This window comes from Tamandua tetradactyla, chromosome 7 (assembly GCF_023851605.1).
Source record: "Tamandua tetradactyla isolate mTamTet1 chromosome 7, mTamTet1.pri, whole genome shotgun sequence".
In the NCBI taxonomy this organism is placed as follows: Eukaryota; Metazoa; Chordata; class Mammalia; order Pilosa; family Myrmecophagidae; genus Tamandua; species Tamandua tetradactyla.
In genome coordinates this window covers 12872651-12886338 of record NC_135333.1, presented here as the reverse complement: position 1 = coordinate 12886338, position 13688 = coordinate 12872651, and the positions used below count along the sequence as shown (strand labels likewise).

Genomic DNA, 13688 nt, shown 5'->3' with positions numbered 1-13688 from the left:
CAACCTCTCTCTTCTTCTTTTTGTCAATCTTGCTAAGGGTCCATCAATCTTATTGATTTTCTCATAGAACCAGCTTCTGGTTTTGTTGATTTTCTCAATTGTTTTCATGTGCTCAATTTCATTTATTTCTGCTCTAATCTTCATTATTTCTTTCCTTTTGCTTGCTTTGGAGTTAGTTTGCTCTTCTTTCTCTACTTCTTCCTAGTGGACTGTTAATTCCTCGATTTTTGCCCTTTCTTCTTTTTTGATACAGGCATTTTAGGGCAATGAATTTCCCTCTTAGCACTGCCTTTGCTGCAAACCATAAGTTTTGATATGTTGTGTTTTCATTTTCATTTGCCTTGAGATATTTACTGATTTCTCTTGTAATTTCTTCCTTGCCCCACTAGTTATTTAAGTGTGTGTTGTTGAGCCTCCACATATTAGTGAATTTTCTGTCACTCTGCCTATTACTGATTTCCAACTTCATTCCTTTGTGATCTGAGAAATTGTTTGTATGATTTCAACCTTTTAAAATTTATTGAGACTTGCTTTGTGACCCAGCATATGGTCTATCCTTGAGAATGATCCATGAGCACTTGAGTAAAAGGTGTATCCTGCTGTTGTGGAGTATAATGTTCTATAAATATCTGTTAAGTCTAGCTCATTTATTGTATTATTCAAATTCTCTGTTTCTTTATTGATCTTATGTCTAGATGTTATGTCCATTGATGAGAGTATGGAATTGAAGTCTCCAACTATTATGGCAGATGTTTCTATTTCTCTTTTCAGTGTTAGCCTCATGTATTTTGTAGGATTCAGGTTGGTTGCACAAATATTTATGATTGTTATGTCTTTTTGTTGAATTGTTCCTTTTATTAATACATAGTGTCCTTCTTTGTCTCTTTTAACTGTTTTACATTTGAAGTCTAATTTGTTGGATATTAGTATAGCTATTACTGCTCTTTTCTGATTGTTATTTGCATGAAATATATTTTCCCAACCTTTGCCTCATGTATTTTGGAGCACTCTGGCTCGTTGCACAAATATTTATGATTGCTATGTCTTCTTGTTGAATTTTTCCTTTTATTAATACATAGTGTCCTTCTTTGTCTCTTTTAACTATTTTACATTTGAAGTCTAATTTGTTGGATATTAGTGTAGCTACTCCTGCTCTTTTCTGAATGTTATTTGCATGAAATATCTTTTCCCAACCTTTCACTTTCAACCTATGTTTATCCTTGGGTCTAAATGTGTTTCCTGTAGACAGCATATAGATGTTTTTTAATCCATTCTGCCAGTCTGTCTTTTGATTGGGGAGTTTAATCCATTAACATTTAGTGTTATTACTGTATGGGTAGTATTTTCTTCTACCATTTTTCCTTTTGGATTTTATATATCATATCTAATTTTTCTTCTTTTTACCTTACTCTTAGTCTTCCTTTCTACACAGTTCTCCATGTATCTCTCTTCTGTCTTTTCGTATCTGCCTTTAGTGCTCCCTTTAGTGTTTCTTGCAGAGCTGGTCTCTTGGTCACAAATTCTGTCAGTGATTTTTTGTCTGAACATATTTTAATTTCTCCCTCATTTTTTTTGGCATGGGCAGGTACCAGGGATTGAACCTGGGTCTCCAGCACAGCAGGAAAGAACTCTACCTGCTGAGCCACTGTGGCCCGCTCTCTCCTTAATTTTTGAAGGACAATTTTGCTGGATATAGAATTCTTGGTTGGCAGTTTTTCTCTTTCAGTAATTTAAATGTATCATCCCACTGTCTTCTCACCTCCATGGTTTCTGCTGAGAAATCTATGCATAGTCTTATTGGACTTCCTTTGTATGTGATGGATTGCTTTTCTCTTGCTGCTTTCAAGATTCTCTCTTTCTCTTTGACCTCTGACATTCTGATTAGTAAGTGTCTTGGAGTATGTCTGTTTTGGATCTATTCTCTTTGGGGTACACTGCACTTCTTGGATCTGTAATTTTAAGTGTTTTATAAACCAACTCTTAGTGGAGATTTCATTGACTGCCAAAGCATTGCCAATCTAGGTTTCCGAAGCACATGAGATCTTACCTGTGGCCACAGCTTCTGAGGGACAGGATTTTATCTTGTTTCATTTCATTTTCGTATCCCTCCCCTTTCTTCCCTGCTGGACTCAGTGTCAGGCAACCTTACCCTGATAAGGTGAATTTGGTTTCCAGCTTATTGTGGTTATGGTATTAAACTCCTTGCCTTAGGCAGGTCCAGGGCCTTGACTTCTTTGCCCCTCATCTGGTGAGTCTCCAAAATTGAGGCCTAGTTTTCTTTGGCAAATATCCTCAGGGCAAAAGTAGCAGCGATGTTCAGATACTCAATTTACCTCTACCTCCACTCTCCTTTAGATTTTGGTCTGGGGTTTCTTCACTATATTATGAGCTCTTTAATGCTAGCAAAGAGATTTAAAAACTATTTTTTCCAGAATTTTTAGTTGTTTTCGGGGAATGTTGGTCTGAGGAATGTAGCTCACCAATACCTTATTTTGTTTAAACTCCAGAAATTTGGAACAATGCCTAATACATGTGGGGAACACAAAATATTTTTTGAACTGTGTTGAATTTAATTGAAAATCACTGGAAAGAGAAATCTGACTCCCAGGTTAAACTGGCCTCACCTCACCATCACAAGCTTCTGTAGTACTTCATGCAAGGATTAATCACACTAGAAATAGGTGATTCCATATCAGTCCTTCCCATTGAACTGTGAATTCCATGATAAAAGGGAGCATATCTTTCTCATCTGTGGCAAGCATTTGGTAAATGGTTGTTGAAAAATGTGAATGGAAATATTCTAGAAAATAACTGGCCAAATCAAACCATATTTTACATTGCCAGGTGTACTTTCAACATTATTTTTGTTGTAATACTTCCACTTCAAAGTCAATAAATGTTCCACAAATCCCTCCCCTCCTCCCATCCCATACATTCACTATTGTCCACCTTATTAAAGGTTTCTTATATATTTTTGTTCTTTCAGTACTTAATAGGCACCTACACTAGGCAGGGGAAGAATAGAAATCCTCATGAGAGGTTTTCAGCCCTCATCAAGTTCATAATTTACAGGTTCTAGAGACATGGGGAACCAGAATAATCAAAGCAAAAGATGCCAGAGTAAAATCAAAAACAATTTTGATGTGGGATGGTGCTTCTTGCAGCTTCTAAAGGACATCTGACTTGAAGAAAGAAAACAACACATTGTTGTATTTTAGAGGAGATTACTGATCAATTATTTTCTACAGTGTCATTTTGGGATGCTCAGGGGAAGGAAGAATATATTGAATCAGGGAAGTTTGTTTACTTCTTTTTTCCAGTACTAGGTCCTTCAAATCATCTTAATGACTTATGGTGCTTCATCATTGCTACCCTATTCAAGAAGTTTCTTCTGATATTGGCTTTCAGAAGGGAAATGAGAAAGGCAACGTGTTCCTTAAGTTCTAGGTGGCAGGGAGCGATTTACTCAATAGCCAATATAAATTATCTAGCCTTCATTACAAATATGATGATGGCATTAGCATTGCTAGGTGGTAATAGAGTCATAGGAAAAATAAATTAGTCTACCTCAACCCTCCTAAAACAGCCCTGAGCAGATTACATAAAAAACTTTAAAGTAAACAAAGCAATTTTGGTGACAAATTAAAATGATGACTTGCGTATGCCTGAGTGTGCCATGGGTTATAAGGGACAGAGAGGAATCATCGCCCCTTGTAACAGAGCCTGCCGGAGAACAGTTCTTGCCAGTGAATTATTCCCAAATGAGTTTATCAACAGTGTCAGTGGTGGCAGCTATGTGCCAATTTACCTTTCTAACACCCACTGTAAAGCTCTCTGACTTAAACCTTCTGACAAAAGCCTTTTGATGGGTAGGATGCTGTGGGTGAGCAGCTGCTCTTTTTCTGTCTCTCTTGGACCTTGGGGAGGTTATTTAGGAGCATTATGGGAAGGTTGGTGAATCAGTGCTGTCTTTAGCCGGCTGGCAAGGGAGGCGTCCCCTGACTCTGATTTTTCCCAAGAAACCAGAGCACAAAATATAGAAATGAGACTAAACCTGGATCATTTTGATCTTCCCATTGTGTTCCAAGGCAAGGACAAAGTACTCGTGTTTTTCTTGAGGTTTCAGGAAAACCAGGCGACGCAGCATGTGCTCTTCATCCTTCCAGTCTTTCCCTTCAGGCAACACTTTCATCTCTTGTCCACTGCCGAAGTCCCAGATTTTAACTGTTCCTAGGCACAGTGGAAAAGGACTTTGTGGATAAAAACGATCTATAGAAAGCTTGGCTTTCAGCTCAAAGAAAATTGATCTAATTGAAAGCTTTCTGCCAAAAAATTATCCTATATTTGTTTCATACTATGAGTCTCCTCAGCCTTGCCGTGCATGATATACATTTGTATATACCTCAGTTTGTCACAGACTGATAAAAAATAAATGGGACCAGACAATGTTTTGAAATTTGTGGCTCTTTTCCCTGACTCTCCTATTTGATCTTTCCTTGCTAAGTGAATCTTTTCTGCCTTTATTGTATGAATGTTTTCCAGTTTTTTTACTGGATTCTTTTCCTTCCCTCATGTGAGGTTCTCTCCATCAGCAGTACTCATAACTCTCATCACTTATTTGTGCACTAACAAAGTCAATAAGCATTGATTAAATTATCCTATTTGCCCAGCAAATAGGATAATTTGTAGTAGAAGCTAAAGATACAGAGGGAGCAGGCCAAGTTCCTGTCCACAGGGACTTTACAGTCTTGTAGAAAGATAGTCACACAAATAAACAGTTAAAAGAAGTGACCATGCTCTCATTCATTCCTGGGTTATGTGGACCACAATCTCTTGGCCCAGGTTTTCTGTTACCTTGGAATTTTGGCAGCTAGATTTGGTGGTGCAGAAAGCAGAAAGTGGTATTGCTCACCTCTTCCTTGGTGGTGGGTGGCTGAGAAAGAGAGGACTAGTGGCTAATGGGTACAGCAGCTCTCGGGTAAGAATCCTACATCTGAGTTTTCCCGGATCCAGGATCTTTCTCACCTAACATTGGTACTTCTGAGAAGGACAAACTGCCAACATTTAAAAGAATTGTAGATTCTAGATCTAACAAAGTAAAATATGAATTGCTTTCTTGAAAATAATACTATCTAAAGTCACATATATTTATAAATTTCTTAATGTTTATGCCTGATAATGATTGTATTTATTGCTCAGAATTTCTATAATTAATTTTCATTTGTATACAGGCTGTGCTTATAGAAGAATGCAACTGCTTTCTTAAGAATTGCTCCATATGAAGAGCAGTTGCATTCATTCACATCCCATCAACCCAGCATTCATAATTTTATTTCATGCTGTGTTATCATCTGTTCACCTTTTTAGAAATGAGACTTTCATATCAGGATGTTCGCTGTATTGGTTGGTGAGCAAGCATTAATGATTTACAAGATTCTGAGCAGTGTATTCAGTTGTTCAGATTGTCCAGATAAAGCAGTTCTTTTATGGCAGTTCTAAACAAGGTGAGGTGGCAGGGAGGCAGTGTGTAACCCTCTAGTTCCTAGAACTTCTATGCAGGGCACCACCACACGAGAAGCATCAAACAATGTTACACATGCCTTTAAGGTTGGCACAGTTCATGCCCTCAAGAAGCTTAGACATGGAAACAAGTCCAGTATGGAATTCTAGGTGTTATACAATAAAGTTTGCTGGGTAATTCTTCTGGTCCAAACCCAGTAAAAATATTGTCACCAGGTACTAAATCTAATGTTCCTTAGCTGATGGTACCCAAAAGTAGAAGGATCGAATGAGTCAGTACAACATAGATAAGGCTCTCCAAGGATTAAATGAGATAGTACAGGTGAAAAACTTTTGAAAACTGTAATATAACTTCATAAATCTAATAAAATTTTGATTATTTTAAAATCAATATAAAGACATTAATACCCATTGGAGTATCTATCGCTGATCAGCTGGGCAGCCAATGTTACTGGCATTCTTACATATTTCATCTGATTCATGCTATTTTTCTAACCCCCCAAAACTAATGTGATCCTTGCACAGATTCTCAGGACACTAAAGCAGGGAGGCCATACTTGGAGTTTAGACTGACCATTATGTGCTCCTGTGGCAAAAACAAGTCCAGTTTCATCAATTGCTGCAGCTGTCAGTTCAACATTGAAGCTGTGAGGGTCTAAAATCTGGTATATTTGGAGGCCAGTCTCTAGTTCCCATACCTGTAGAAATGAATAAATAATGCAAGGAATGCATTTGCCCTTCCATTATTTTCAAAATTTTGCAGTATTCAAAATAGCCTCAAAAGTGGTATGAAGGGTGGGCCACGGTGGCTCAGCAGGTAAGAGTGCTTGCCTGTCATGCCCAAGGACCCGGGTTCAATTCCCGGTGCCTGCCCATGTGAAAAAAAACAAAAAAACAGAAAGTGGTATGAAGCTCCTCTATTACCTTTTCCAACATTCTGTCCTGAATATTGGTTGATCAAAGAAAGCTTAAAAAAAATGTAGTGTTGCCTAACAGTTACTGTGCTATCCTGCAGCAAGCCTGTTGCACACGTCAGTGGCGGAGACAGGCAGCAACTTGATCCCAGGCAACCTCTGGCTGTGGAGGAAGAAGTCGATTGCTATTATAAGCATGAAGCAAGGTTAGCAACAAGATAAAAATGTCGCAATTAGAAGTCAGCAGAAAAATGTCAGACTGCATTTATTTTCTGTTGATACTTACCCAAATTAGTCAGAGATCACGGGACAGCATGAAATCTGGGAGAGCCTTGGAGGCAATAGCTCACTGACCTTTCCGATGAGGGTTCTGACTAGGTGCCTGGGCCCAGCTCTTGATAGAGAGATAGGAAAATAGAGATAGATAGAGAGAGAGTTCAGAGTAGCCCTTCTGTATAATTAGTCCGGCTGGATATGATCAGAAAATCTAGAAATATGTAAAGACTCATCATTGTCCCTCTTTGGAAACACAATCCCTCTCTAGAAACTATTCAGTATGAACCTCTCTCTCTTCTTGGATCTGCCATGCTGAAATGTAAATCAGATTGCTAGTAAATAACAGAACTGAACCAGCAACACAAAATGATTGCACTCAAGTACTGGGGTGGGGGTGGGGTGTGAATATGAAAGATGGGAAGGGGCAATGCTCATTCAGGAAACAGAGAGAAAGCTTTTGTGGCTGAACTGAAAGAGGGAGAATTGGGATATAGCTGGTGAAATAGTCTTGAGCCAGATAATGACTTGGGCTGGGAAGGGGTAGTGGGAGAGCTAGTATTGTAAAGACGCCAATCTTGTCCTAGCACCCATGCTCTTCACCTCTGTGCACCCTTGGGGGAGAACGAGGAATGTGGGTCACTGCATGAAGAGGTCTCAGGGGTCACCCATCTCCTGGCCTGAAGTCTGATGCTTCTTCAGCCAATCTGTATGAAAACTCACCCAGATGTATTCCTCTGGGTTGGGTTTTTTTTTTAATTTGTTTCTTTGTTTCCCCAGGGAAGTCATTATGTTTCTCCTTAAGAGATCAGTATTGCCTGAAAACAGGGCAAGTTTTTTTTCATTTTCCTCACTTACTCTCTGCAAGTATTACCATAAATAAGCAACAATTAACTGGTTAGGGGATTTGGGCCTGAGAAAATCTCAAGTACACGAGCACAGAACATCTAAGATTGAGAGGGGATTTAAAGTCCCCAGAGGAATGTTCCACACTACACTGTATGTCTCCTTTCTGAGAGTATGTATGAAATAAAAGGATAAAGCCTTGAAGCAAATACTCCAGCCATCACTGTCAAATGGCTTCAGAAGTCATAACTATAGGTGCAGTTAGCATGGTCAAGTACCCTGACATCTAGGAACACAGTAATGACAAGGTTTGGGCAATGCAGTGGAAAGTGCACGTAAGTTTTCACATTGGGCAAACCTGGGTTCATGTCCCAGCCCTGATGCTTACTAGTTTTATGATTTGAGCAGGTTGCTTGATCTCTCTGAGCCCTAGTTTCCTCATTTTTAAAGTGGAATTCTTTATACTGTCTATAAAGAAGTGTTATGAAAATTAAATAAGATAAAGAACTTAAGGTACTTGTCATATATTCTCTACCCATAGAAGTTATAGTAAACTCATAAATTTCTTTCCCTGCCTTGGTAACATATATCCTCTTCCAACAGCTCAGCTTAAAAAAATAGTAGTAAAATAATCTATTTTTTTATCTTTGATATATTTCTTTTAAAATTCCTATTTTGATAGTTAAAAACTAGTTTTATTTATTGAGTTGAATATGTTGCTTAAGTGTAGGAAGTTTGAGCTGGGTAGAAATACTTGTTTCTCATGAATTCATTTGCTATGGGTTTAAAAACTTAAAAATAGCTCCAGAGAGAGGGTTTCATCACATATGCCACAAAATTTACTAAATCACTCGATGATTTAACTATAAGAAGAGAAAATCTTATCTGCTTTACCTTTTTCTTTCTGAAGAACCAGTATCTACCTACCTTAATTATGGATTCAGAGCAGATAGTAAGTACTTGGTGAAAAGTTTTGTTGTAAAGCATGACATTGATTTCTCTTTCATGAGTGTGAGGAACCTGTTTTGTATCTTGCACCATCCGAGTCAAAGGATACATGTCCATAACACTAGATCCTGAAACAGGAATAAAAATCTCATAGGTATCCCACAGTAGAATTTTTGAATCACAAAGGATTTCATGCAATCAGCTAGGTTTGGAGACAGTCAACCAGTGAGATTAGTCCTAACGATGCTTAGGAAATTAAGTAAAAATACATTTATTTACTCTAAAGCATTTTTTTTTTCATGAAACAGATCTGACTTAACCAAGAGAAAACTGTACATTTGGGGCTTCATTAGTTTTCAAGTGTAGCCATTTGGACTTCATATGCCCTTTTTAATGAACTCCATTTTCCTATTTTTAAGGTCCATTTTCCACTTTCTATTTTCATTGTGCCTACTGCATAATTCTCCATCTGGTGATACACAGCAATAATGGTGATGGTCAGCTTTCTACTGAAGTTAGGCTTCCATTTAGTGGATGAAATTTATTGTTAGGGAGCTCTTTTCAACCAAAGAATGATAAAGCACTCTAAACATGGGCTTCTTCAATGCGATGAGTGAGACTGAATGGAAACCAGTGCTTAGAGCCATCAATATTAAGTAAGATTGGTTTTAAAATCACCATGATAATGTAGATAGAGAGCAGATATTCTTTAATTGCAACTTTTGTAAGGTGATTGGTTTGGTTTTAAAGTAACACTGTGAACTGTGAGTGTGATTAAACTTTCAAAATCAACTAATTATGTTGTGCTTTAGTTGAATGCCTCAAAAGGTGAATAAGAATTCCAAAGTGTAGGAGTTAAAAGGTTGATGTTTAACCTAAAGCTTGCAGACACAAGTCTATGAGGAAAGGCAGACTTGAGCTTTCAGGATCTGGAACTTCAATAGAAGCTAAGATATGCAGATAAAGCACAATGAGGCGTGGAAGAGACTTGCTTAAAGGAAATTAACATCCTAGCCTTAGAAGTATTTACTTCCTGGAACTTGTTTTTCCATTGTATACTCCTTAGCCTTTGCATGCAAACAACCTTTATCACCTTCCTTGCCAGTATATAATTTTGCAGTTGCTGAAAATAAACTTGTCTGAAGACTGATGTCTCTGGATCCCCTGATCCCTTTCTCTCTCGTTTTACTTTCACATTCCTTCAGGTCATAGCTGAGGCCAACGCCAAAGCATTACATAACTCAAACGAACATGAAACTTCTTGCTTATTTTATTGATGTGGAGATTAAGCTACCAAAGTTTTTATTGAGTTTCTCCTGTCCCTCCAATGAAGCCTCAACTTCGAGTGAAGTTTGAGCAGGAGGTACTAAATGCTTTCCTAAAGCATATGAATTTTAAGATAAAATCTGGTCATGTGTGAAGATCATAAGGTCAAGATAAAGCACAAGGCTAGGATAACATGTAGGCTCAGAAAAGACAGAGAGGACATTGCACTTCACATTTGTCTCAGGTTGTTCTTGATAGGAGGGCTAAACTTTTTTGAAAGAGAGCACTGGTCAACACAGGGCCAATTTGCAAAGTCTGTGAAAGGTGACTTTTTGCATTAGTTTGTTTTTGTTAGATCCTGCACGCAAGGAAATCTCTGTCATATCACTAGCTGGATACAAATTTAAGGAACACAACTCAGGGACTAAATCTGAATTAACACATTAAAGTATTGAAATATACAGAGTAGCAAAAGATTTCAAGACCAAAACCAAAACAAAAATGATGGCCCATCCATAGGAAGAAAGTAAAAATCCAGAAGCCATCAACAAAGAAGACCAGACTTTGGACATACCGGACAAAGACTTTTAAAAAATGATCTTCAGCATGCTCAAGGAGATAAAGGTAAACACAGAAAAAAGAGCTAAAAGATCTCAGAAAAATGATGAATGAGCAATATGATATTATCAACAAAGAGAGAGAATATTTTAAAAGTAGCCAAACAAAAACATGGGTCACTTCCAAAGGAAAAAGATTACAATTCAGAAACCATTAATGAAGAAAAATAGACTTTGGATATTCATATTAAAGCCACAATAAGATACCATTTCACACCTTCTCGAATGCAAGTGTTCAGAAAATGGAAAATGACAAGTGTGGGAGAGGATATGGCAAAGCAAGAACACTCATTCATTTTTGGTGGGAATATAAAGTGGTGTTTTCTGCTGTGGAAAACAGTTTGATGTGTCCTCAGGAAATTAAGTATGAACTTAATTAACTTAATTAAGGAAATTAAGTATGAACTGGGTGTATATCCAAAATAATTGAAAGCAGGGACTCCAGCATATATTTGTACACTGATGTTCACAGCAGCATTATTCACAATTCCCTAAAGATGGAAGTAAACCAAGCACCTACCAACAGATGAATGGATAACCAAATGTTGTATATACATACAATGGAATATTATTCAGCCATAAAAAGGAATTAGCTTCTGATACATGCAGCAACATGGGTGAAACTTGAAGGGCAAATATTATATGATCTCACTGATTTTATATAATTAGAATGAGCAAATTCATAGAGTCAGAAATTAGAATACAAGTTACCAGGGGATGGGATAGGGTTAGGGGCTGGGATAGGGATAGGGGCTGGGATAGGGATGGGGCTGGGATAGGGTTAGGGAATGGGGAGTTAATGCTTAATTGGCACAGAGTTTCTGTTTGGGATGACAAAAATGTTTTGGTAATGGATGGTGGTGATGATAGTGTAGCATTGCTAATGTAATTATCACCACTGAATTTTATCGTTAAATATGATTAAAAGGGGAAATATCAGGATGTATGTGTGTTACTAGAACAAAAATTAAGAAACAGAAAACCAGAGTTTGTGCAACACAGTGAACACTAATATAAACTATAGTCTGTAGTTAGTAGTATAATTATAATAATACTGCTTCACCAATTGTATTAACAAATGCAAATTGTTAACAATAGGGAAATATGTGTGCTTGTTTGGGTTCATGGAAACTCTACATTTTCTGCATCATTTTTCTATAAACTTACAACTTCTCTAATTTAAAAAAAAATTAGACTTGTTGCTGCTCAGAAGATTCTTGAAAATTATATTCAGAACTGACATCAGCAAAACTACATGTGCTTTTGAACAAGTGGTAAACCTCTACATTTTTTGGTTAGTTACAGTACCACTATGGATTGAATGTGATACAGATGAAGAATGCAGATTCAGGAGTCATATCTTTGAGAAAGATTCCCAGCTCTACTTTTCAACTGTGTGTCTACTATCAGTTGAACTATTTGAGATTCGGTTTGTTGTCTTAAAATAAGAAAATAACAATTCCTACCTCATGTAGTGGTTGTGTAGATCAAACGAAATAAGCCATATGAAAGCACCTTGTAAAAGAACTATACAAATGGTATTTGTCCTAGTAAGAGTAATTATGTTAACAACAGTGACAGCAGCAACAGAATATTCTACAAAGCATTTCCAGAATGTGGTATTACTGTCATTCAGATTTAGAAGACTAGTATGACTGAATCAAACATACATTGAAAACCTGAGCGAGAACATTTCTGTAATTCTGATGTCAAATTGATAGCTGCAATCACTGTATGCAATTTTAGTGATAAGCAATGTCAGACTTCTATATTTTGCAGAGTTACATAAAATTGGGAGAGACTCTTGATTTTCTTTCTGCTTTTGGTTCATTTGTTTGTTTTTGTTTTGTTAGTTGATCCTTAGTTGCTCTGATGATAAATATAATGGAAATGTTGAGCCCTAATTGGGGCACTATAAGATAAAATTCACTTGCAGTCATTAATATGTTATTTTTAGAGGAAGCAATATAGAGCAAGAGTTGCTTAAAACTGGAATTGCGCTGTTTTACAAGATGAATAATTATCTATTGAACATGAAATGCCTGTTCACTCCTAGTCCAACAAGGAGAAAAAAATGGTTAAAAATAATTATATTCTCTACCAACAGAGATAGCACAGCCACTTCTCTGCCTTAATTAATCCCATAGGGGTTCAGAGCAGGTGGTCAGTGGGAAAAACGCTTAGGAAATGCATTCAGCGTTGGTGTTCCAGAAGGAGGAACTACTATTAATGTTGTTCATTTTTCATCTATACCCTAACGGAATGCATATGAACATTGTTCAAGCTAAATGCTCAGCAGTAAACGTTTGCTCTTCAGTAAACGTTTCTTTCTAAGAGGCCACAAAAAAGGAGACCACAAATCCATCAGCATCAGCACTGTGGATCTTTCACCCTAGAGTCTCTTCTTACTTTGTTATTTTTTCACCCTAGACTCTTTTCTCTCTCTCTGCCTTCAAAGGTAGGTGGGGATGGGTGGTGGCCAGTACCCTCCTTACTAAATGTCTCAGAACTGGAAAGTATTGTGCCAGATTGCCTCACTAAAGAAAACAGGAATGGACTCAACCTGTTGATGGATTCGTTCTAAGACAGGATCATATTCCTTCTCCAGAGAGTCAAAATGGAGCTGACTATGGGTACTTCTGTTTGTTCTACATTTAACAAAAGGGTACCTACCTCTCACTTCTCTGCTTTAACCCAGGCCATGTCTTTTAGGTTCAAGAACCTAGAGTACTGACCTGGTATTTTCAGAGTAGTGCAATTCAGTGCTTCTTCCACCTGACCAGAGAACAATATGATAGACTGGAATTGAATTGAATATCTACTATGGAGGATCAGAGTGTATACATTCTCCCTTCAAGGTTTTTTTTTTTTTTTTTTCTTGTTACTGTTCGGGTGCTAATTAAAAAAAGAGAGATAAAAAATCAAGATACAATTTTCATTTGACATTAATTGGATAAACATACCTGTAATAAGCATGCCATGATTGGAATCATAGACCATAGAGTAAATCTGCATGTCTCCTGGACCTCCCTGGCTGTCATGGAAAACTTGTAAAAGTGAAAGTGTCTGGATGTCCCATACTCTGAAAACCTGGGAGAATAAAGGGCACAGTTCAACACTGTTTGTACTTTATATTCCCCATAGAAAGGTATTTAGGTAGAGCATTTTCCTGGTCTAAAATATGCTTTTATGGGCATATTTCATCTGTATGATTACCATACATTTGCTAAACTCCAAGTTGATTTTTTGTCCAATACTTGTTCATTTATCTCAGAAGAGAATCGCAGCAGTGATTAAAACTTTG

The 13688-nt window shown here is 37.3% G+C and overlaps 1 protein-coding gene across 4 annotated transcripts in view; it reads right to left on the bottom strand.

Moving 5' to 3' along the window:
- The window catches only part of WDR64 (WD repeat domain 64), a 145165-nt gene that overhangs the window by 51417 nt on the left and 80060 nt on the right, over positions 1 to 13688 (bottom strand). For all 4 annotated transcript variants that reach the window (XR_013179191.1, XM_077168461.1, XM_077168463.1 and 1 more), the window contains 4 exons: positions 13348 to 13474; positions 8481 to 8629; positions 6095 to 6218; positions 4055 to 4230 (listed from right to left, as the gene is read on the bottom strand). Coding sequence is in view for 3 of the 4 variants with exons in the window: in XM_077168461.1 (XP_077024576.1) it covers positions 4055 to 4230; positions 6095 to 6218; positions 8481 to 8629; positions 13348 to 13474 (576 nt within the window). In the remaining variant the exon portion in view is untranslated. The remainder of the gene's footprint in view (positions 1 to 4054; positions 4231 to 6094; positions 6219 to 8480; positions 8630 to 13347; positions 13475 to 13688) is intronic.